This window comes from Castanea sativa, chromosome 2, assembly GCF_040712315.1.
Source record: "Castanea sativa cultivar Marrone di Chiusa Pesio chromosome 2, ASM4071231v1".
NCBI classification, from domain to species: Eukaryota; Viridiplantae; Streptophyta; class Magnoliopsida; order Fagales; family Fagaceae; genus Castanea; species Castanea sativa.
Window position 1 is genome coordinate 49,962,412 of NC_134014.1, and position 25,585 is coordinate 49,987,996.

A 25,585-nucleotide genomic window follows, 5' to 3' on the forward strand; every position below is an offset into this window, starting at 1 on the left:
TGGGGTTGTGAGAAGGTGCAAACGGTTTTGGCAGCTGATTTTGGTTGGGTAGACAAAAACATAGCTGCCTCAGGTTCTTTCTATGATTTAGTACAGTTGATCCAGGAAAAACCTCACACGTTTCCTTTGTTCAGCATCACAGTGTGGTCTATCTGGCTCCACAAAAACAAATCTCGCCTCCAGGAACCTTCTTCGTCGCTGGATAGAATTGCAGGTTTTGCATAAGACTATCTTTGAAGCTTCAAGACCTAGGGAACTCAAGAAAATCAAGAAACCTCCTTCAGTTGTGACTTTGGAGCTACTGGCAGCAAGAAGAGTAGCAGTCTTTGTTTCAAAAAAGGTTTCCAGCAATCTTGTTTTGAGGGTGATTCGGAGATTGTAGTAAAGTCCTTATGTAGTAGTGGTATGGAAAAATCAGTTGTTGGCCATATTATCAAAGACACTTTGTCTAATGCTAGCTTGTTACAAAGCTATTTTTTCTCTCATGTTAATAGGCAAGGCAATGCAGTAGCACACGCCTTAGCTCAGAGAGCAAGACTTGCCTTCCCTTTATAAGTCTGGTTGGAGTCTGTTCCACCAGATTTAGATGCTGTTATTTTGGCTGACTTAAAGCCCCCTGAATAAAAGACTGAAAGTATTTCCTTCTCAAAAAAAAAAAAAAAAAAAAAAAAACCAACAAAATATACTAAATAATTGACAAACACACTAACCAAAGTGTTAATATTCAAGTGGATTGCAGCTAACTCAATGGTAGAGTTTATTGTTTTCAAATAGGAGAGCTGAGTTTCAAATCCCGCCTATATCAAAAGTAATTATTGTTATGGCTTGATGATAAAAAACTATCATAATAGAGCAACATCAAAGGTTAAAGTTCTATTATATCTAAAAAATAAAGTGTTGCACACTTGTTAGTGTTTTGACCATAATTTTTTTCCAAAAAAAACCAGATTGAGATGAAATTGGTGTCATTTGAAAGATAATTCAAGATTCTACAACTTCGCCAGAATTGTGCATGAGCAAATTTCGACATGTATTATGTCCAAAATGACTTGCAATGTGAACCTGAAACTTGTTGTGATTCTGAGCGTTTGTAATGGTGTTATGGTAAGTTTATTTTAATTCAATCCGAATTTTGAACTTAAAATTTAACCATTTGGGACCAGCTAAGAATAATGAATATTTATAAAATATTTTATTTTAACTAAACACTTATTTTAGAAAATGAGATTAGCATAATCCCATGAGCAACTCCTAAGCCTAAACCAATGTTATTATGACACCTCATTAATTAATTATAATCCTTTAAAAGACCAATCACAATTACCTAACCATAATCATAAGTTTCCATTTCTAATGGTAGGGATGTCTATCAACTGTAAATACTTGATTTGGCCTTAACTTTTCATCTAGCTGTCCAATTGGAAATATTGTCATATCGTTTTGATTGTTAAGATTTCAAAATTTATTTTACAAAGATAATTTAGAAGTCCAACAGTTAAAATTATGATTTTACCCTTGAGATGTTAAAAGACCATTTAACCCCCATTTGAAGCTAAGTGTACGTTGTAAAATAGGGTGTCAACATATATTAGATTCATTAATGCTAAAATAATGATACTTAAGGTCAAGGTTGTCAAAATTGGGATGGATTGTGGGTAGGGCTGTTCACGGGTTGGTCTGGGTCGGGTTTGTGCCCAACCCAGAACTAACTCAATCACCTCGGGTTTCCCACGTTTAGACCCATCGTCGACCGATGAATGGAGTCGGTTTCAGGTGGTCAAATTTTCGCCGGGTTAGATCGGTCCTCGGTCAGTTTCGAGTTGGATGAAAAGCTGACAATTTTTGCTAAAAGCCACTAGATCTGGAGAGACCTAACCGGATCTTAACGAGATCTGGCTGGATCTTGATGAGATCTCGGTATATCTCGAAGAGATCAGGCCGAATCTCGACGAGATCTCGCTTGACTCTTCGAGTTCAGGCCGGATCTCAACAGATCGAACAGAAAATGGGTTATTTTCCCTCGAGTTCAGGCCATATCTCAATAGATCGGATAGCAAATGAGCGATTTTTTGGTCAGATACGGTCGAGTCGGTTAAATTTCGGTTTCTCAGCCTCAAACCCGCCAACCGACCTGCCGTTTTCAGGTTCAAGGAGCTCAGACCTGCCGCCGACCCGTCACCGGAGTTGGGTCGGCCGATTCTCGACAAGATCGGATGGTTTGGGGGGGTGGGTTGGGTCCCAAATCAGGCTGGACACCCTTGATTGTGGGAGGTAGATAGGATCATGGATCATAAGATCGAATCATGAATCATAAGATCTTACATTTTTTGGGAAAAAAAGAAAAAAAAATACATTACTATAACGACGAAAAATGCAGCTTATCAACTTAATGAAGATTTAACTGTTTGCTATCACAATAAACTTGTTTAGGGATGGGAAGTCGAATCTGTTTGTGATATCCAGCGTACAAGCATGAGAAAGTTATGACATAGACACGGGAAGGAAAACCAAACTTCTTCTATTAATCCATAGTTTAAGAACTGATGCAAAAAGAAAATACAAGTGTTGGTGTAAGTGCACAATTGCACCTGGCCCCAAGAACAGTTACGGGCTCAGGCCCAATGAGCCTTAAACAATATGAATTTGTAGAGTGTGGGCTTGAAACCCAGGTTAGAAGTGTCTAAGGATTAAATGACAAGCCAAAGATTGCAAACACTTGAAAACAACAAAGGATATTGCAAATCAACCTGCTCGGACGTAAGCCGAGAGCTGTTCTTATATTATCTCTTTCTCTTTTTTTCTTTTTCTCCTAGATTACAAAGAAGGGAGCCCCTTATTTCTGTTCTAGGTTGTTCCTTAAATACTCCTCTCTTTGGTACTTCGTACACGTGTTACCCCAACTTCCCCTTAGCCTAGATATTTCTTTTCTCAGTGCCTTTGAATAGTAACCAGAAGTTTCCCTTCCACTGTTCAGGTGTCACTTCCCCATTAATGCGGCCAGGGTGGTAGGTGCAGGGTCTTTAATGTGGAGGTGGCAGCCTTTATCTTTGGTATTTCCTTAACATCGGTGCTTCTAGGACATTCGAGGGTTTCCCCCCTTTAACCATCGGTCTTGACCGTGTCATTCCCTAACATTTATCATGAAGTCCCGGGTTCTCAGGTGTCCGTCCGAAGAGAAATTCACCCTCGGCTGGATCCTCGGATCCTCGGCTGGATCCTCGGATCCTCGGCGTATGGGCCGACCCGTAGTACTAACAAGTTCTAAACCCAAGAGCAGGTCGGCCTTCCTTAGCATGGCCCCAAGGCCCACATCTCCATCAGGGTCTTTTTACTCCCCACAGTTGGTCCTCAAGTTTAGTCCAATGATGAAATTACAAGTGGAATGAACCCTTTATCTCCTTTTTCTCTCCCTCTATTTTTCTATCTCCCCCTGCCCTCTGCGCCTTCCTTTTACTTTTATATCCAGCTGCAATTCATCTAAGTCTTACACTTGGAGGGTTGAAATTGCAGTCCCTGAGTTCTTGTCCCATCCAAAGCATGCCAACTTGATTTACCCTATAATCTTAGTTGTGCCACCATTGTTCACGGTCATTTTCTCATTAATGCAGCCAGAAGAGTGGTTGTCATGCATTTAATGCGGAAGGGACGACTTTTACACCTCTCTTTCTTCCTCCTCCTCCTAGTGTTTTGTGCCCAGTCTGCTGCCTCTTCCTTTTGGTGATTTAACTCCATGTACCTCGCACAACTGGTGCTTGTCCCCGAGGTTTGAGATGTGTCTTTTGAATTAGCCATAATCAACTAACTAAGTTGGGTTAGGGGTCCTCGTCTCCACAATTACTAATAACTTTGTATGTTAAATAATCACAAAAATTATACATACATATATATATATATATATATATATATATATATATAAAATTTGTATACAAGGAGGGACCCAGATGGGGGCCCAAGAGGGCCCGGGCCCCCTTGGGTCCAAATATTTTTTTTTATAGTTATTTTATGTTTAATTTTTGTAGTTGGGCCCTTTCCAAAACCTTAGGGCTTAATTTCCCCAATAAGCGTAGTTAGCTTCATCCAAATAGCAACTATCCAACCCAAAAACTTAACAAAAATAATGAAAACATTCACAATGGTGATTATATTTTAGCCAAAAAAAAAAAAAACTATTTTACCACCAAAGAACCAAAAAATTATATGTTATTGGAAAAGTTAAAGCTAAATTTTTTACAACTATAGTAAACTGGTATAAATATTAGTTGATTATAGCAAATTGTTAAAAATAAAATACAATATTTTATTAATATTATATCTGTTCATTCGATTAAAAAACTCAAATTTTCTCTCTTCCTTTATTATTTTAATGAGTTGTTAATATTATTTTAGATGGAGTGATAAAAAAAAACAAAACATTTGATATTTGATGTATTGTAAAGTGAGATGGTAAAATAGATAAAATAGATTTTTGAAGTGTTAAAAACTAAAATTTTTAGCACTATCACTGTGAATACTTTGACTTCAACAAAAACAATTTCTAGCCGGCCTAGTATTAAAAAAAAATATTATTTTCTTTGTTTTTATCTTTGTTGGTAAATAATTGCATTTTAATATATTCAAAAACAATAATTTTGAGTATTTATAATTTTTAAATACTATATGGATGCCTATTTAAAGTTTTTTTTTTTTCCTTTGTACTCCGACCCCCGCTAGCTTAAAATCTTAAGTTTGTCCTTGTTTGTATATCATATTTAAGTAAATATTTAATTAGCAACAAAGGACAACAAATTGTTATCAACTTCTATTAAAAAAAGTTGTTATCAATTGTTTTTAATAGCCAAATTGAAAAATTCAATTTGCTAAAAAAAAAAAAAAACCGAAAACTTCAATTGGAAAAAGGGTACCAAAGCGTTCCATCGGTGGCATTAGGAGAAAAAGCTGCTTATAAAAGCATTTCCAAATCTGCAGTGCAAAATTGACACACCTGTACTCACCAGAGCTGCATAAGTCATTGACTCCACCCGTCAGCAACTGTATATACGTGGCCATTGCCTGAAGATTGAGAGAACGCATGGAAATATCAAATAATTAAGACTGGACTAGACCCTTCGTTTTATAATTTACATTAATCAAGATTACAACTTTCGCATTATCGACCCAAAAAATTAAAAAAGCCATTTTCCTTGGAGTTGATTTATCCGCTTTGGAATAAATTTATGAGTCTTTTGGCTTAATATTGTAAAAAATTGAGTTTATTTGTAATATGAATACTGTTCAAACTTATTTGAAAAAATGAAAAGAGAAGCGAATTTCAGTAATGGTGTTGCCGAAATTCTAAGAAAAAGTAAGAGAAAAGAAAGAGAAATGATGTGACGGATGTAAGAGAGAGAAAAAAGGAATTTTGGCAATGATATTGCCAAAAATAAAAAAAATAAAAAAGCTGAATTTTGGCAATTGAAGGATTAAAAAAAAGAAAAAAAAAAAGAAAACTAAACTGTGACAAGAGTAATGCTACGGTCACAAACTATTTTACCATATTTTTACAAACTGTTGTTATGACCAATTTCTTACTGGTTTTCATCAAGGTCCACCAATAACATCACTTAATTATTTACTAATAATCATTTATCACATCACCAGCTTATGAAAAATTTTGTAAAAAAGTTTGTAATTCTAGCATATTGACAAAAGTGGAGGATTAAAAAAAAAAAAACTCAATTGTGGCAATTGAATTGCCGAAATTGGAGGAGTTAAAAAAAAATGGTAAAATAGTTTGTGGTCGTAGCATTACTCTTGCCACAGTTCAGTTTTTTATTTATTTATTATTTATATATTTTTGGCAATATCATTGCCGGAATTCTTTTTTCTCTCTCCCACATCCGTCACATCATTTCTCTCTCATCTCTCTTACTTTTTCTCAGAATTTTGACAACACCATTGCCGAAATTTGCTTTTCTCCTCATTTCCCCAAATAAGTTTAAACAATACCCATATCACAAATAAACTTGATTTTTTTTGCAACATTCAACCAAAAGACTCATAAATCTATGCTAAACTGATTCTCAAAAAATAAATAAATTTATATATATAATAATAGGTGAAGCTAAGAAAAACTCAAATTAGAATTCCAAATTAGAGTTCCGATTTTGCGCCATGTGTTCTAAATTATTTATTCTTAAAGAGTTTTGTTTCTTAATTTTAGAATCAAATGTGGGATTACATCATAAATATTTATTCAAGTGAGTTATTAAGTACAAAAACCAAATAGTCTATAATAAATGAATTGTAAAAAAAAAAAATGTGCTGCACAATAATTTAAAATAAAACATGGAAAATTTACATTTTATACCTAATAATATCTTTACAAATTTTTTTAAAGAGTTAACAAAATAAAAAAATGACTATCAATAGTATTTAAATTTTATATATAGAAATTATATTATGTATCTTATTGTATATCTTTAAATATATCCATGCATATGCATGGGTTACAAGCTAGTAAATATAAAGCTTCCGAAGCTAAGCCCCTAATATGCTAAAGCCTCTAGCTATTAGGGTGGTGCATCAAATCCACCAATTCTACAAAATCAATCTAACACAACCCAATCCAATGCCTCAAGTTAGCTTTTCATTGGTTAATGGGTTGGATTGGATTTGTTTTTTTTATTATTTTAACTCATGTTGGGTCAAATTCTATTTGATAGTTTTTTCAACCCAACTCTCCCAACACATTGTGTGTGTTTGTGTGTTAGTGATGTAGAACATACAACACAAGCCTTCTTAGAGCCGCAAGATCACTAGAATTCACGTCGCAAGATTAAGGAGGGTGCCAGTAGAGGTCATTAGGGAGACAATGTTAGAATTGCATAAAATTTAATAGGTTGAAGGAAAACGGCATTTTGATCCAGACTTGAGTTAACTTGAAGGTTGCCCAAATTTAGGTATATTCCTTCGTTAAAGTCCCGAAAATAGTGTTTTTGCAATTTTTAGTAATATATGTTTATCTTTAATAATTTTTAGTTTAGAAGTTTGAATAAGGTCTCGTCTGTTTTGAGACATTTCTTAGAGACAGTATTTTCAATTTTCGTAATTATCTAAAATTTTCTATTTTGGCAAAAATCACTATTTTGGCACCTAATTACGTGATTGGCGCAAATTAGGGTTTTTGGGTGTTTTCGTAGCCACCATAGGGTCTCTTTTTACTATCTAAACATATTGTATCCTCTAAGGTAGTTTAGTTTTTTAGATTTATAAAAAATACAAACTTTGTCATTTTTTCTCTGAAGGATTTTAGAACCCTATCACCTTATGGATTTAAGAAACACCCCATGGATTCAAGGTTTTCATTCAGAAGTTGATGCGTTTATTTTTTCATTCAGAAAATAATGTGTTTGTTTTCTTGTAGCTTCTGCAACATTAATTAGTTATAATTATTTAAATTTTGTTGTTTTATTTATATTAGTGTATGCGGAAAGGCCCTGGGCCCATTGGGCCTTGAACCCTAGCCTTGTGATAATGTATGAGACAGGGCCCTAGGCTTGTTAGGCCATGAGCCTTCATCTTGAATTACAACACCTGACTCATTCCCCATTGTATCGACAACCTTGGTCTGAACATACCTCAGCACCCGGCGAACCCCCTCCCGAGGATGCTATTTCTTGGGGATACAAGGTCCTAGCGGTTCAATATTGCCTTGGGGAGTATTGCCGCCAAACAACATTTTGGAAATAGGAACCAGTTCCAATGCCATTGCCACAGTCCCCAACAAAACCTCCACTAGCACCACTTTGAAGCGATGGAATTAGACACCCATCCCTACTAATAGTCAAGAATAATCATGACTCTCCACTTATCTCAGGCTATAAATAGGAGGAAAGAATGAGGAATAGGGGTTGGCAATTTTGGAAAAAGAGGGAGTGAGAACTGGTAAAAAGAATCGATCAGATCAAGAAAGGGGAGTGACATCGTGAGAATGGTTTGAGTCACTGAGCATAGGACCACCCATAGTAGGAAACTCAAAAACCCACAATATAAATAGATTGTGAGCCCATTAATCATTGATTTTTTGGCACGCACAATTAGTATTTCGAAAATTAGTATAATTTAAGAACATTTGTGAAGTGTAATGATTTATTGAAAAAAGAATGGTATAAGTAGTAGATGAAAAATCAATTTTTACAAAATATGAAAATTTATGTCTAACCCACCATGGATCGGGTTGGGTTGTCTTCTACATATATAATGTATTGGATTGTGCTGAAAAAAAAATCCTGCACAAGAATATTTAAACTAAAAAAGAAGTGCACTCCTAATGAATGTGAAAAACCTCCAACTTGAAACAATATCCAATCACAAAACAATACCTAATATCTAAAAATGCCAAAAGAAGGGACACAAATATTTAAACTAAAAAAAGGTAGAACACTCCTAATCAACGTGAGTTTTTTTTCCTAAATATCAAAAAGTTTCTTGAACACTCACCCCAACTCTCTAAAGGCATCTTAAATTTTTTATTGGTGTATAAAGTGGAGGTCGGTTTTGGAAATTCAAAAGATAAGACCAAAACAGTACTTCCTTTCACAATTGTTGACCTGATCTGTTGTGATTTAAGTAACATCATTTTCAACTGAACTCATCATTAATATCACATTTATGATATACCAATCACTACATAGCACCAGTCAGTCATTATTAAAAAAGATGTGCATGTGAACTTATTGCTCTCTTGTAGTAATATGGATGTTGCAAACTTGCAATTCCACTCATCATATCAAAAGCAAATACACTTCTAACTTACTCATACATAGATGGATCAGTTAACCTTGGGGTAGGTATTGCAACAAGAGGGGTCTTCTTTTTTAGTACAATCCCAAACTTTTCTATAAGGTTCAATTTCTCTCCCGGGGGCAATTTCCAATCAAAAGAATGCAAAAGTGTAGCAAGGGAATACATTACCATCCTCTCAGCCATTGCTGTTCCAGCACATATTCTCCGACCAGACCCAAATGGAAAATAATTGAAGTCACTTCCACTATAGTCCCATTTACTCTCCAAGAACCTCTCTGGATCAAAATTTAATGGATTTTCCCAAATAGAAGGGTCCCTTTGTATTGCCCATACATTCACAAAGATCCGAGACCCTTTTGGAATGGTGTAGCCTCCCACGGTGCATGTCTCACTTGGGCAATGAGGGACTAATAATGGCAGGGCTGGGTGTAATCGCAGTGTTTCTTTCATCACAGCATATAAGTATGGTAATTTGTGAATATGAGACTCTTCTACAATGTTATCCTTGCCAACTACAACCTCCAATTCTTGTTGGGTTTTTCTCATCACCTCCGGTTTGTTCATAATTTCAGCCATGGCAAACTCAATTGTATGGGAAGATGTGTCTGTCCCACCTACCACCATATCCTGTTTTCAATGTACACTAGATTATGGCATTATGCAGATGCCTCCTTGAACAATTTAGCTACCAAACCAAACAAATCAAATCAATTGTAATACTAATGTCATAATTAGAAAGATAATATTGTTTTTAAGTGGGAGCCTTGCGTGTGGGGACTCCCTGTGACATATGGGGCTCACCACTTAGTGATATAAAATTATAAATATTTCACCGACGATAAAGGGTGTCTAAGTCTATAACATGATTCACGTTGAAATACTGTAAAAGGAAAATCAAAATCTAGTAAACAAAGAATAACAGCTATATAATATGTTTCTCTTTCAGCCGCTCCAATAATTCCACTTGACATGGTCCATACACATTTTAAAATTATAGAAATTACAATGTAGTAAGCAAGCAAGCAAACAATTAACAGAGTGCAAACAATTACAACGTTCATCTTCTCCTTGTTCTTTGATTTTTTTATTTTTTATTTATAAAATTTTCCTCTACCCTATGTGCCAAGGTTCTTGAATTGCCAAACAAAGATTTCTTCTTGTAAATTTTTATTTAAATCATATGTTATTTACTATTCGATCAATAAACTTACTTTTATGCATAATTTTAGACTATAAAAACTTAAAATTTAAATATTTAATTAATAATATATATAGTTATTAATCTTCGATTTTCTTAAAATTGCAAGTATGAAGAATATAATAAGAATATGCATTCCAGCAATTACATCCCATAAAAAGATAGAAAAGGAGTTTGAAGATGCTATCTATTGACAATTACTTGTCATCCTTTCATGCTAAATTGGTGGAAAGAGCAAGTTAGACCTTTTATTGTCAAAAGGTTGACTTGGTTTTCTCTCAATCCTTAAAAGGAAAAATTATATTTTATCTCTTTAACAGACAAATAAACATTAGAGCTCGATACAAAACAAAATACAAAACAAGTTGAGCCTAGGTTGTTTATTGGCTTGGTAATAAACTTGATATGAGTTTGACAATTAAACTCATATCTTACTAACCTTAAGCAAATAGGAGTTGAGATTGCTCATCTAAACCAAATAGACTTTAATAATAAGTTTGATATGTGTTTGATAATGTATCTATGTTGAATTTCAAGCCCAAAAACATGATATTGAGCTCAAACTTGACTTAACTAATTAATCAAACTAAACTCAAGTTTTTAAGACTTTTTGACAAGCTTAAGCTCAAACATTATCTATAAACTTAATTCAAACTCAAGCCAAGTTTGAACATTTTACAATCATAGTTAAGCCAAATTTGAATACTCACTAATTGACAATGCTCATCTCATTTACTGTCTTACTTTCGATGGTTGTTTTATTAAATAATAGCTTACTAAATGCTTCAATGAATATAAGCTCGGATGTGTCTTTTAATTCAAAACAAGTTTATTACCTAACTAGAAAAACAAAAAAGATAGACCTACCCGGCATAAAACTCTTATTTTCTAAGGTCCCCATCATAAAACATTAAAACCTTAATCGGTAAATCCCATCTACAAGTAAATTTTATCTCATATTTTATTTATTTCTTTTTATTTTTTTGGCTAAGATATATATATATATATATATATATATATATATATATATATATATATTATTTAATAAGCTTAATACAAACTCAATGGGTTAAGCCAAATTTGAGTACTCTATGCTTGACAATGCTCAGGTCATTTATTGCCCTACTTTCAAGGATTGTTCTATTAAATAATAGCTTACTAAATGCACCAATGAATATAAGCTCAGATGTGTCATTTAATTCAAAACAAGTACATTACCTAACTAGAAAATAAAAAAGATAAACCTACCCGGCATAAACCTTTTATTTTCTAAGCTCCCCATCATAAAACATTAAAACCTGAACCGGTAAACCCCATCTACAAGTAATTTTTATCTCATATTTTATTTCTTCCTTTCTTATTTCGGATAAGACATATTTTGTTATTTAATTTACTAGTACTATTTTTTTTTTCCGATCAAAATATTTACTACTACGATTTGATTGTGAATGAAAAGAACGTACCATGAGCAAGGCCTTGAGGTGGATCATGGTCAAAGGTGTGTTGGAATCACCTTCATCCTTCAATTTCAACAAAAACTGCAAAAAATCCTTACTACCTGTCCCTCTGCTCCCACCTTCTTTATCAATCTTCAGCCTTTGATCAATCATAACATCAAAGATCCGATCAAACCGTCGGGCCAACCCGTCCATCTTCTTCCGTATGCCTTGCAAGTCAAACCGGGCCAAACCCGGATAAAAATCCGAGATGTTGGGCTTCCCCAAAAGCTCCGTCATCCCCAACACCATTTCTCTGAAATCAGCCCCTAGCCTAGCCGCCTCCTCCTCCTCCTCCACTGTCCCACCCCACAACATGTTGGTAATCAGGTTCAACATCGTTAAGAACATTTGCTCCTCAATGTTCACGGGTGACCCGACCCGACTATACAAGTACCCAACGGTTTCTCTAACATGTTTACGACGAAGCATGTAAAAGGAGTCCAACGTTTTATTACTAAGCAACTTGAGCGCACACACTTTTCTCAACATCCGCCACTCTGGCCCGTATGAGCTCCACGCTATATCGGATCCACCATAGGTAGCAGCCCGACCCGCTTCGGTTATGTCACGGTTCGCAAAGGTGACGTCTTGGTCTTTGAGCACTTGGCGAGCCATGGAAGGTGAGGTCACCACGATGACAACCTTGTTGCCCAGCTGAAGCTTGAATATGGGCCCGTAGATATGGGCCAGGCCCGCGAAGTAAGAGTGAAGCTCCGGTTCGAGGGAGAGGAGGTTTCCGATCAACGGGATGCCACGTGGACCTGGCGGCGGCGGCGGAGGAGTAGTAGTACTCGTCGTCGTTTTGTTAGATTTGGAGGAGTGAATCGTGACCCATGCGTACCAAGAGATGAGAGTAAAGATGACAAGAAGAAGAGTGAGAAGCAGTGAGCGTGAAACTGGGTCGTTTCCACTGCTAAGACTCTGGAGGAAGTCTGAGCTGAGATCCATGGTTGATTGTTGCTAGCTAGTATTGGTTTGGGAATTGTGAACCAATGGATTGAAGGAAACCAAGGCGATGGAAAGTTTTATGGAATACGAAAATTCACTCTGGTTGCTAATTATATATCCTTAAATTATCCTTAGTTTTATTTTGATTGGAGGGGATTGTTGGAGATGGAAGGTGTGATTGGACTTGTAAAGGCTTAGGCTTGATTTGTGGGTTTGGTTGAGGAAGACATGGTGGAGTTTATGGCTTATGAGCGTGAGAGTGAAAGCTTGACGTAGAAGTGTAGAACAGAAGAGGTGAACGTGTTGACGAGAAAAAAAGTAAAGAGAGGAAAAAAAAAAAAAAAAAAAAGATTTGGAAAAGACAATAGAGAACAAGTGGAAAAGACAAGTATAGAGTGTCTTCAAAGTGTGGGCAAATTCTCTGAACTTAAAAAAATAAACATTGGACACCACACAAATTTTGTCCAACACTTTGTCAAGTAATTATGCGAAATTCTACATAATAGTTGTTTCTGCAGTTTTTAAAGTCAAAATTGTATCACTTAATGTATAATTAGTTGTGTTTTGGGATAAATTTGTAATAATCATTTCACAACTTTTTGGCAGGCAAATTTCGTCTCAGAAAAACATTTTCGTCGTGCCTCTAAATCATCAAATTTTCTGCTTGATTTCTAATGGTCTGTTTGGATTGAAGGGGAGGGAGGAGGAGTAAGGTAAAGTAGAGTAGATTTAGCATAAAATTAGCTTATTTTTAGCCAATTCTACTCTACTCTCTTCTACTCCTCCTTTATCCAAACAAGCCATAAGTTACTTTGATCTTTCCATTGTTCATATGAAAATTCCCCAACAGCTTGAACCCATTGAGTTTTTTGAAATTTCTAAAGATTGTTGGAGTTTGATTACAGTAAACTGAGAGACGTTGGAAGAATGAACTAGGGTCTTGGGGCACCTTTATTTATAGTTGTGGAATAAAAAGAACTAAAATAAAAAACCTAGTACGTATATAGTTGTGGAGCTGTTTGGTAAAGTTGTTCTAATAACATTGTTTGTATTTTTTAAAAATATCTATAGGTGAAAAAATGTGTAAAAATATTAAAATGTTGTTTAAAAACTAAAAAAAAATTGCTTAACCCTACCAAACAGCCCACAATCTTCCTAAAATAATTTAATTTCTAAAAGACGAGATACGCTTTCCATTGAATTGGTTGGCTATCAAATCTAGCCAACTTGACAGATTAGAAAGAGATTAATGGGACACCGGGCTTATCTAAGAATAAAAGTATTTCCAATTCTGCAGTACAAAATTGATACGTAACTTAGGGTGAGTTTGGTTGGGCTTTTTGAAAAAGTGCATAATGAAAAAGTTGAGTTTTTAAAAAGTGCATAATGAAAAAGTGATTTTTCAAAAAGCTGAGTGTTTGGCAATAACTGTTAAAAAGTGCTTTTTGAAAAAGCTGAGTGTTTGGCTAGCACTTATAAAAGTGGCAGTTTGAGGGGTAAATTACTAAAATGGACAATGTCTATATAAAAAGATTTTTTTGTTTTAATTATCTCTTTTAATGCAAGTTATGGACACAATATTTTCACAAAAATTTCACAATAAAGTCTATATAACAAGTTGTTAATAGTAGGAAAAAAAAAATGTCACTAGTAGGTCTAGATGAGAACTAATAACAACTTACTATGTAAACTTTATTATGAAATTGTTATAGAAATATTCTGTCAATAGTACTATTTTTTTTCTAAAAAAAAATAGTACTAACTTAAGAAGTTTAGAGATATAATAAAATATCACAATATTTTCACAATACTAATTTAAAATTAATTGTTGTAAAATAAAATTTTATTAACACTTATCTTTTAAATGAGTTGTTCTAGTACCCACAATTTTTTCTCCACTACATACTCTATAACATCACAACTATAAAAAAAAAAAATTGTAAAATAATTTGTGTTCTTACTCATTATATTTTCTTCCACGTTGCATAACCAAACCCAAAAACTCTTTTTTTTTTTTTTTTCTTTCACTTTTTTCTCCTCCACATGTTTAGTTCATCCTTATCTCCTTATCTTCTTATCTTCAGTTCCTCCACACACAGACACACACACCCACCCACACACACACACACACACACACACACACACAGATCAGAGAAGACGAAGAAAGCAGAAGAAGAGGAAGAAGCAGAGAAGATGAAGAAGAAGACAAAGAAAGCAGAAGAAGAGGAAGAAGCAGAGAAGATGAAGAAGAAGACGAAGAAAGCAAAAGAAGAGGAAGAAGATTCACCCAGCGGAGCAGAGAGATGAGATGAGAGGAATGAGGGTCAGGGTAATTTGGTAATTTTCAGACTCGCCCAACGGATAGCTGAAAACGTTGCTGGACTTTTTGTTTATGGACCTTCAGACCTCCATAAACGGATTGGGCGTTTTTGCCTTGGCCCAAAACTCAACTTTTACCCAAAAGTTGCGTTTTTGCTTCACCAAACGCCCAAAGCAACCTAGCTTTTACATAAAGCTGCGTTTCAGCCCCTAAAAGCCCAACCAAACGGGCACTTACTAGAGCTAGAGCAATCATTGACTCCAAAACCGTCAGCAACTACATATACGTGGCCACTGCCTGAAGATTGAGAGAAAGCATGGAAATAATTATGGCTAGACCCTCTTGTTTTATAATTTATTCCAATCAAGATTTCAACTTTCACATTATTGAAAAACCGACCAAACGCGACTCAATCCAACGCCTCAAGTTGGCTTTTCATTGGTTAAGAGCAATTGCATCAGTTGATGCAAAAAAATTTCCATTTTGCACTTCTAAAATTTACTTTTTCTATTTTACACTCCTATTTTTACAAAACACCCATATCAATTTGTCTATTATACACATTTATATAAATAAAAATATTCATTTCTTTAACACTCATCTCTCTCACAAACCCAACACAACCCACACAGCCACCATCATCAAGCAACCACCATCATCAACACATTCGATCTAGCTGTATGAAATCCCAAAACCCACTAATCAAACAAATCCAGAACAGCAAAACCCAAAAGGGAGAACGGCAAGACCCACCCATCATCAACCCATTGATCCTATCAAAACCCCAAAAATGGATCAAAACTCACGAGATTCTAGGCGACGAACTCGTCGGAGAACTCCGTTCGTGTTGTAGGCGACAGACTCGTCCTGCGACTCGGCTTGCTCGATCTCGTTCTCATCGGCAACAGTGGCAATCGGTGGAAGCTAGAGGAAGAAAGATTGATAATATGAGAGAAAGAGAGAGTTGTGCGCCTGAGAGAGAGGGAGGTGAGAGTTAGGTAGAGAGGAGGAGAGAGAAAAAATTATTAAAATATTATATGTACATGCTACAGTAATCATGCATATTTGCACAGTTACTGTAGCAATTGTGTATTTATATATAAATTTACACCCACTAATGTGGGTTTTTTTTGCTCAAATTGTGTAAAAGTAGTTGCTTTTTCCATTTTGCACATTTATGCACAAGCTGATGGAGATGCTCTAATGGGTTGGATTGGATTTGGTTTTTGTTTTTTTAACTTAAAATTCTGTTTGATAGTTTTTTCATCCCAACTTCCACACTGACATACGTGTGTGTGTGTGTGTGTGTGTGTGTGTATGATATAACTTTAAATAATGTTACACCACTCAATATTTTTTATCTGAATGCAAATTTTGAAAAATCTATCGTTAAGTTACATTATCTTCGTATATTCTTCATAATTGCAAAATTTCAAGATGATCAAAGATTAATAGCCATGTCATTAATCAATTTTTTGAATTCAAGTTTTTGTAATTTAAAATAATATATAAAAGATGAGTTTATGAATCAAATGGTAAATAACATCCATTTGACATGAAAATTGGTAGGATTGTTAAAAACATATAGAATATGTGATTCAACGGTAGATTTGACAAAATTTCCATCTAATAATAAGTTATTAAGTGGTATAATATTGCTTAGAATTACACTAGTTGTAGCTTGAGCCCAATATTATTTATATATATATATATATATATATATATATATATATTAGTATTTCAGAAATTAGTATAATTTAATAATATATGTGAAGTGTAATGATTTATTGAAAAAAAAACATGGTGTATGTAGTTGATGGAAAATAATTTTTTACAAGATATGAAGCATTTATGTCCAACCCACCATGGATCAGGTTGGGTTGACTTCTACATATGTGATGTGTTGGATTGTGCTCAAAAGAAAAAGCCTCCACAAGAATATTTAAACTAAAAAAAGAAGCATATTCCTAATCAATGAGAAAAACCTCCAACTTGAAACAATATATCCAATCGCAAAGCAAAACCTGGTATCTAAAAATGCCAAAAGAAGGGACACGGATACTTAAACTAAAAAAAGGCAACATACTCCTAATCAATGTGAATTTTTTTTTTCCCTAAACATCAAAAATTTTCTGTAACACTCACACGAACTCTCTAAAGGCATCTTTAAATTTTTATTGGTGTATAAAGTGGGGGTTTTTGGAAATTCAAAAAATAAGACCAAAAAAACTACTTTCTTATGAGTTATGAGTAGTGTTACTATATTAGCGACAAGCTTTTCACAACTGTCGACATGATTTGTTGTGATTAAATTAACATTACTTTCACCTGGGCTAATCATTGACATCATATTTATGATATACCAATCACAACATGACATGTCAGTCATTATGAAAAATGATGCGCTTGTGAACTTATTGCTCTCTTATAGTAGTATGGATGTTGCAAACTTGCAATTCCACTCATATCAAAAGCAAATACACTTCTAGCTTACCCATACATAGATGGATCAATTAACCTTGGGGTAGGTATTGCAACAAGAGGGGTCTTCTTTTTTAGAACAATCCCAAACTTTGCTATAAGGTCTAACTTCTCTTCCTGGGGCAGTTTCCAATCAAAAGAATGCAAAAGTGTAGCAAGAGAATACATCACCATCCTCTCAGCCATTGCTGCTCCAGCACATATTCTTCGACTAGACCCAAATGGAAAATAATTGAAGTCACTTCCACTATAGTCCCATTTACTCTTCAAGAACTTCTCGGGATCAAAATTTATTGGATTTTCCCAAATAGAAGGATCCCTTTGTATCGCCCATACATTCACAAAGATCCAAGAGTACCCTTTTGGAATGGTGTAGCGGCCTCCCACGGTGCATGTCTCGCTCGGGCAATGAGGGATTAATAATGCCAGAGCGGGGTGTAATTGCAGTGTTTCTTTCATCACAATATATAAGTATGGTAATTTGTGAATATGAGACTCTTCTGCAATGTTATCTTTGCCAACTACAACCTCTACTTTTTGTTAGGTTTTCCTCATCACCTCTAATTTGTTCATGATTTCAGCCATAGCAAACTCGATTGTATGGGAGGATGTGTCTGTCCCACCTACCGCCATATCCTGTTTACAATGTACACTAGATTATGGCATGCGGATGGCTCCTTAATTGGACAATTTAGCTGCCAAACCAAACAAATCAAATCAATTGTAATATTAATGTCATAACTAGAAAGATAATATTGTTTTTAGTGAGATAAATATTTTACCAATGATAAACGGTGTCTAAGTCTATAACATGATTCACATTATAATATCATAAACATAAAAGGAAAATCTTGTGAACAAAGAATAATAGCTATATAATTAATAATATGCTTCTCTTTCAGCTGCTCCAATAACAGGGTCCATACATATTTTTCCTCTGCCCTAGGTGCCAAGCTTCTTGAAGTGCCAAACAACGATTTCTTAACTAGCATGTAAATTTTTGTTCAAGTTAAATGTTATTTACTATTCGATCAATAAACTAATTTTTTATGCATAATTTTAGACTACAAAAACTTAAAATTTAAACATTTGATTGATAACATAGCTATTAACCTTCAATCTTCTTGAAATTATAAGCAGAAAGAATATAATAAAAATATGTAATCCAGCTACTACGTCCAATAAAAAAATAGAGGAGAAGTTACAGACAATTACTTGTCATCTTTCAATGCCAAACGGGTGGGCAGTGCAAGTTAGGTTGACTTGCTTTTCTCTCCATCCTTAAGTATTTTGGGCCTATTTTTAGCCAACTCTTCTCTACTTCTCCTCTCTCCCTCCCCCCCCTCAATTCAAACGGGCCCCAAAAGTGGAAATTATATTTTATCCCTCTAAACTACACCTCTTTTTACACTTACTCTCTAAACTATGAAAATGCACACGTAATCCCCTAAGCTATTGTTGAGGACAAAATATTCACACCACATGGCCTTATTTCCTTGGCAACCTGCACCACATCAATATTATCATGGATTTTGAGAAATCTCTTTCGAAGCCTAAAAAAGCCCATATTTACATAAAACAACGCTAAAGCCCATTGTTCGAAAACCCATGGTGATATTATCTAGCCTATGGCTCAAACTCATGACACATTATCTTATTTTCAGCTCATGATCCAAGCTCATGGGTCTCATTGGGGGAATTTTGGAAGTCGTGGTTTGGAGGGCCAAAAAGTATGTTCAGTAAAACTTTAGTGGTTTAAAGTTGATAAAGGAAACATGTTGTTTGGCATGTCTTCCCCAATTTCTTGAACCCTAACGAGTCAATATGTAATAGGTAACATTTGCTTGGCATGTCTTCCTCAATTCCCCGAACTCTAATGAGTCAATGTGCAATAGGTAACATTTGGTAAACCTCTATTATCACATAACACTTAAAATGATAAAACTTTCTATTGCTCTTTATGTAAAACTTAATATTCATTATATAATATAAATTTTTAAAAAATAATTATATTATTTCATGTAAATTATATTATTATTTTTATTTAAATCAATCTCATGGCTAAATCTATATTAATATCTCATATCTAGTATTAAATGTTCTCCTTGCTTTCTAAGATTTGGTCAAAACACAAAGAGACCATAACTACATTTCTAAAACTTCATCAAATATCAACTAACTAGTTTATTACATACTAAAAATGTATTGTATAAAACTATCGCTGGACATATATCATTTGGACATGAACCACCATTGGACATATATTATTCGGACATAAACCATTGTTGGACATATATTATTTGGACATAAATCATAACTGGACATAAACTATTTGACATATATTATTTGGACATAAATCAATGCTGAACATACCTTATTATGTTGAATATGAACCATGAACCGTAGCTAGCTAGATATAGATTATTTTGGACTCATCCCATTACTAGACATATGAAACTTAATTAATTACTTTCTAATATTAGACATCATTTAATATATATAATTGTAAGGGTAGGTTTTGGATCCTAGGCTTAAAAAGCAACAGGACTAGGGCCTAGAGAGCCCAATACAATGAATTTGTAAAGAGTAGGCTTATAGGCTGAGCTTCAATGGAAGGACCAACAAGCACAATGAATTAAGGATAGTAGGAAAGTAAAGAAAATTAAGTTGTATGCGAAGAAAATCACTCATCGGCAAAGTCCGAGGATGGTAGTTCTTGAATATATTTCTTCAGACTTAGTTACAATTTCTGTTCTAGGTTGCTACAGTGTCTTCTTCCACAATTTTTTCGATCCCCCTTCCCTGGAGGATCCCTTACATCATATAGCCTCTTTCCATTAATCTTGACCCTTCATTTGTTGATCATGCAGGCCACTACTTGAGTGCTTGTCCCATCAGACACATTCCAAAGTCCTTTGTGAGTTGCGGCGACCAAGACAGCACTATTCAGGAGTTTTCTCCACATAAATGCGGCTAGAAGGTTTGGTGGGATGCAATTAATGTGGTGGTAGCTCCCATCCCTACAGACACAACAGGCTTGGCCCCCCTTCCTTGGAGATCTTCCCTTACAGTGTGGCCTCCTCTGATAATGTGCCATTGATGTGGCTAGAGCTCGCCACCTTGGCCTCCTTGTCCGAGGGGAAGGTCTCCTTGGAACTATACTGGACTTCTCGACCGTGGACATGACACGTGGCAGTGCTATCTTATTAAATTGTTGTACCTCTCATCATTTAATCAAAGCAATTTAACTAAACATATTATTGATTTCAATCATTATCACTATTCTTAGACTTTGGGCTTTATCTATTTTGTAGGCTTAAAAATGCATTGAAAATCATCATAATATGCGGCCTAATGTCGAATTCCGAATTAAACTCCCCAAAACAAATCTAGTTTTAGCAAAATCACCTCTCTAGAGGAAGACACGTGACTACACCCATAAAACGGCCCCTGACAATTATTACTTAGGGGTGTGTTTGTTTGGAGGTCAAATAGGATGGACAGAAAACTTTGGAGAGAAAATAGGAAGGAAATTTTTTTTGGAGTGTGTTTGGTTGGATAGGAAGGAAGGAAAATAAATGGTAGAGTCCAGGTGTTTTCTCCCCGAGCCCACCAAAATATTTTTTCTCCAAAATGGAGAGAAAAGTGAATAGGGATGAAATTTTTCTTGAATGACAAAAATACCCATATGCATGTGCACATGAACTTCTTCAAATTGTTTTTTTTTTTTTCTCTCCCTGGGCAGTAACATTGCCTCTCTTTTTGCTTTTTTTTTTTTTTTTTCCTGGCATCAACGTTGCCCCTCTTCTTTTTTTTTTTGGGCAATCACGTTGCCAGTTGGCACTTTTTTTTCCTTTTTTTTTTCTTTAGCATTAACGTTGCCTCTTTTTTTTTTTTTTTTTTCTAATCTTTTTTTTTTCTTTTAATTTTCTAGGGCTTGGGTGTGATTGTTTATTTTTTAAAAAGATGTGATTTTTTTGGTACATGATTTTTATAATAAATTTAGGTGATTGCTCTTTTTTGTGTGGTTATTTGTCACTTTTTTTTGTTTTAATTAGACATCATTCTTTAATAAGGGTATATGAGTAAATTTATTCAAACTCTTTTTTTTATTTTTCCATCCCTCCACTTTTCAACTCTCAACCAAACAAAAATGAGAGAAAATAAAATCTTTTCTATTCTCCTATTTTTCTACCACTTTAACCAAACAGACCCCAGGGGATGGGTGCAAAATAATAGTTTAAGGGAATAAATGTGAACTTATACTGTATGGGAAAAAGAATTACATGATTAATAGTTTAGGGGATAAGCATAAAATGACGTATAATTTAAGAGGTGAAAGTGTAATTTTCCTAAACCTCTTAAATGTTTTACTTTTTGCACATAGGCGTTGCTTTAGGTGCATAAGCAAGACCAAATTTCTCTAATAAAGGTTGTGAGTTGTGACTCTGTCAAATAGCGTAACTTTGATATCACATCTCCAGTAAATGCATGACTTTCTTGCGTGGATGGATTATTGTCTTGCCGACACTTCAGTTTATATATCATGAGTCATGACTGTAATCCATATGTCTCTCAGCTCAAATTTGTAGAGACGACCACAAACCACACCCAATTAGTATTGTCTAATCTTTCAATTAGGGCTGTAAATAGATTAGGCCATTTCATAAATAGTTTGAGCTTAGCTCGATAAAAAATTTATTTATGTTTGTTTGTTTATAAACAAGTCGAATTTGAGTTTTCGTTTTAGGCTTGTATAATAAATGAGTCAAACCCAAACAAAAAAGAAATTGTTCATTAATAGGCTTGTAAACATTAGAGTTCGATACAAAATAAACTGAGCATAAATTGTTTATTGGCTTGGTAATAAGCTTGATATGAGTTTGACAATTAAACTCATATCCAAGGCCGGCCCAAGTGTGTTGGAGGCCTAAAGCGAAATCTTCAAATGAGACATTTATGTTATCACTTAAATAATATTTAACTAGCATTTTATATAATAATTTTTTTATAAATATATATATATATATATATATAAATATATATTTTTTTAACTTTTTAATATGCTTTTTTTTTTCGAGAAAATGCTAAAGTTATAATAAATTTTACTACAAACTGATGTTGTAATGAATGAGAATTATAAAGAATTACAAAGATATATCACCAATCACAAATATTTATTCAAAAATGCATTCAATAGTTATTTATTGAAATCCACTTATTATATTCATTGTCACATCAAATTATAAAAGTTATGGAGACTACCACATACTCTTAGTGTAGTGATCACTCCACAAGTATAAGTTCTTGTGGGGTGTGGGGGGCAATGACCGAGATTTAAATCTCTAGAAGAGAGTTTCGCACACATATAAACTTAGATTAGGCTAGAGTAAAATTTTTATCTTGTATAAAAATAATTAAATAAATAAAAATTATATAGTAAAAAGTATAGTATTTTTAACATTTTCTTATTTGAATTACTTGTGATTAGTAACATGTTTATTTGTAAGACCTATTTATTTAAATTTGTCTTATTTCTAGCTTTATTATTACTTAATTTTTTGAGCCTTCTTAATAGTAAAAAAAGATGTAAACTAAAATGTTTTAATATCTCTCAAAAATATTTATATATAAAATATTATAAAAAAAAATTGCCCCCAAATTTGGGGCCTTCTCTAGTAAGGGGGCCCTAGGCAATGGCCTAATTGGCCTAAGCCTAGGGTTGGCCCTGCTCATATCTTATTAAGACCTTAAGCAATGGGAGTTGGGATTGTTCATCCAAACCAAATAGGCTTAATAACAAGCTTGATATGAATTTGATATTGTACCTATGTTGAATTTCAAGCCCAAAAGCTTGATATTGAGCTCAAGCTTGACTAATTAATCAAGTCAAACTCAAGTTTTTAAGACTTTTTGACAAACCCAAACTCAAACATTATTTGTAAGCTTAATTCAAGCTCAAGTCAAATTTGAATATTTTACATTCGTTGTTAAACCAAATTTGAATACTCACTACTTAACAATACTTAGGTCATTTACTGCCCTGCTTTCAAGGGTTGTTCCATTAAATAATAGCTTACTAAGGGCTTGTTTGGTTTTTTTTTTTTTTTTTCCCATCACTCGTCACTCCTCACTCAATTTCCGTTACTCATTACTCATCACTCAAGATATCCCAACTCCCTACACCCCACTTGTTTGGCACCATCACTCAACTTGTCATCGCTCAATATTTTTCAACTGTTTGTGGGCCTCATACCTGTCACTTGGTCAGAACAAAGCTGTTTTGTTCCTCGCGGAAGGTTTTCATCCCCATCTTTTTCTCTTTTCTCATTTCCCCTTCCCCCTTCAACCCTGTCACTCTCCCAAAGCACAAACCCAAACCCATAACAATTTCTCAAGCTCCCTCGCCTTGTTAGGACTTTCACCAGTGAACAACACCCATTAAATCAGATGGGTTTCAATAGATCAAATCAGATGCTTACCCAAACATCAAACAAAGAAAAAAAAGAAAAAGAAAAAACAAAAATAGAGAAGCACAAGTTCACCACGGGTTGAAAACCCATAACCATGGGTTTCAATAGATCAAATCAGATGCTTACCCAAACATCAAACAAAGAAAAAAAAGCAGAGAAGTAAACTTTCATCACCATGGGTTGATACAGTTAAATCAAATGCGAAAACCCAAACATCAAACAAAGAAAAAAAAGGGAAAAAAAGAAAAAGAAAAAGCAAACTTCTTATCACCAATCCTTGATTCGATGTAAAAGATGCGAAATACATTGCTATTACCAACAAATCAGATATATAAACAGCTCAAATGTAAAGAATACCTTCGGATTTCTGTGAAAAAAGCTGAGAAAGAGGTCAAGGAGATCGGTTTGGTTGGCGCATGAAGCACTGCGTGACCGTGACACAGCAGCGCGGGTTGGTTGAGCTCAGATCGATGAAATAGTGTGTGAGGAGGTGAGGGCAGTGAGAGCTTCTTTTAGCTTGTGGTGGTACTGGAATGGAGATGAGAGAAGTCTGAGATGAGAGAGCTCTGCTTTACTGAAGGGAGCCGTTGAAAAGAGCATCAAAAGGAGCGCCTCACGTGTATTGCTCTGATTGTGGGACCAGCTATGTAGTTTTAATTATGGAAATGCCATTGAAAACAGAGTTATGGAAACTCAAATACATCATGTTCTAAAATTTCCTTCTATGAGTTTTTCATATTTTGAAATTATTGTATGATATATAGCTTCATTATTAATGCTATCAGCTACATCTTTTTCAATATACACAATCAAACAATTATTAAACTACCGATCTTCCATTCAATTACCAACATCTTCCTATTAAAAAAAAACCAACATCTTGCTTAAATAAGTAACAATATAAACAAAATGCATCATCATTTTTTATGATATATTCCTACCAATATTTTGTATTCTTTAAGCTAATCAGGATTTAATCAATGCATTGCTTCACTAATTTCTTTTTTAGGAAAATCATGGCTAAACACATCTTTGTAAATATGCTCTTTTTATTTTTCCTTGATCATTAGGATAAAAAGATGAGATCTTTTCTCATAGCCATAGCCTAGTATCTAAAAGAAGATTATTCAAATAAATATGAATTTGCTTAGAAGATGAATTTTGCAATAAAAGTGATTTCTTTATAAGAATTTTGTCCATGGTGCTAACAAAAGAATAAAGGGTAAACTAGAAGTTCATTTAACATATTCAGCTTAGGCATTAAATCATTACATTCATGTTTGATAAAGTATTAAGACATTATTTTAGTGCATATGCATATGTATAAGATTTATAACATAAATCTAATAAATTAAGCTAAAGACAAAAGCAAGCATTAACCAACTAGCTATTGAAAAATATGCAAATTTTTTTTTAAATAGCAATTTTAAAATATCACAATTAAACATTAGATTTGGGTTTTTAGGCTAATTTGTTTGTTTGGACAATTTTTGAAAAATGCTACGTCTACAATATTTTCATAACAAATTCAAGATGACAATTGTTACTAGTTTAATTTACATATCACTGATTTTTTTTTTTTTTTTTTTTTTGTCTACTGATAGCAACTTACCACTTAAAATTTGTTGTAAAGGTGTTGAATATAACATTTCTTGCAAAATTTTGGTTCAATTTTCAACGGACCAAAATTTTGGAGAGGTCAAGTTTTATATTTAACGGGCTTAAATTTTTATTTAAAATGTTCAAGATTATTTTTAGGTTGGTTAGGTTTCTTTTTTATAGGGTGATTAACGACACACATTAATTTAAAATTATTTTTTTTAAGGTATAAAAATTATTTTTTCCAAGTTTAGGTTCCTGTGACCGCCTAAAGTATAGATAG

At 34.1% G+C, this 25,585-nt stretch overlaps 2 protein-coding genes and 1 pseudogene across 2 annotated transcripts in view; 1 reads left to right on the forward strand and 2 right to left on the reverse strand.

Annotated features, from left to right (window-relative positions):
• LOC142625627 (polyadenylate-binding protein 2) overlaps window positions 1-25,585 on the forward strand; it is a 101,033-nt gene that overhangs the window by 15,532 nt on the left and 59,916 nt on the right. The window lies entirely within an intron of this gene.
• Window positions 8,617-12,787, reverse strand: LOC142625967 (flavonoid 3'-monooxygenase CYP75B137-like). Its single transcript, XM_075799726.1, has 2 exons — window positions 11,446-12,787; window positions 8,617-9,411 (listed from the first exon to the last, which is right to left on the reverse strand). Exons 1-2 carry the CDS (start codon window positions 12,427-12,429, stop codon window positions 8,791-8,793), a joined length of 1,605 nt encoding a protein of 534 aa, XP_075655841.1. The 5' UTR covers window positions 12,430-12,787; the 3' UTR covers window positions 8,617-8,790.
• LOC142625468 (flavonoid 3',5'-hydroxylase CYP75B138-like) lies at window positions 17,240-17,863 on the reverse strand (annotated as a pseudogene).

Coding starts and splice junctions, on each gene's coding strand:
- LOC142625967 (XM_075799726.1), bottom strand. CDS start 12,429: ATGGATCTCAGCTCAGACTTCCTCCAGAGTCTTAGCAGTGGAAACGAC. Junction 9,412..11,445: donor ACCTCAAGGCCTTGCTCATG/GTACGTTCTTTT, acceptor CATTGAAAACAG/GATATGGTGGTAGGTGGGAC.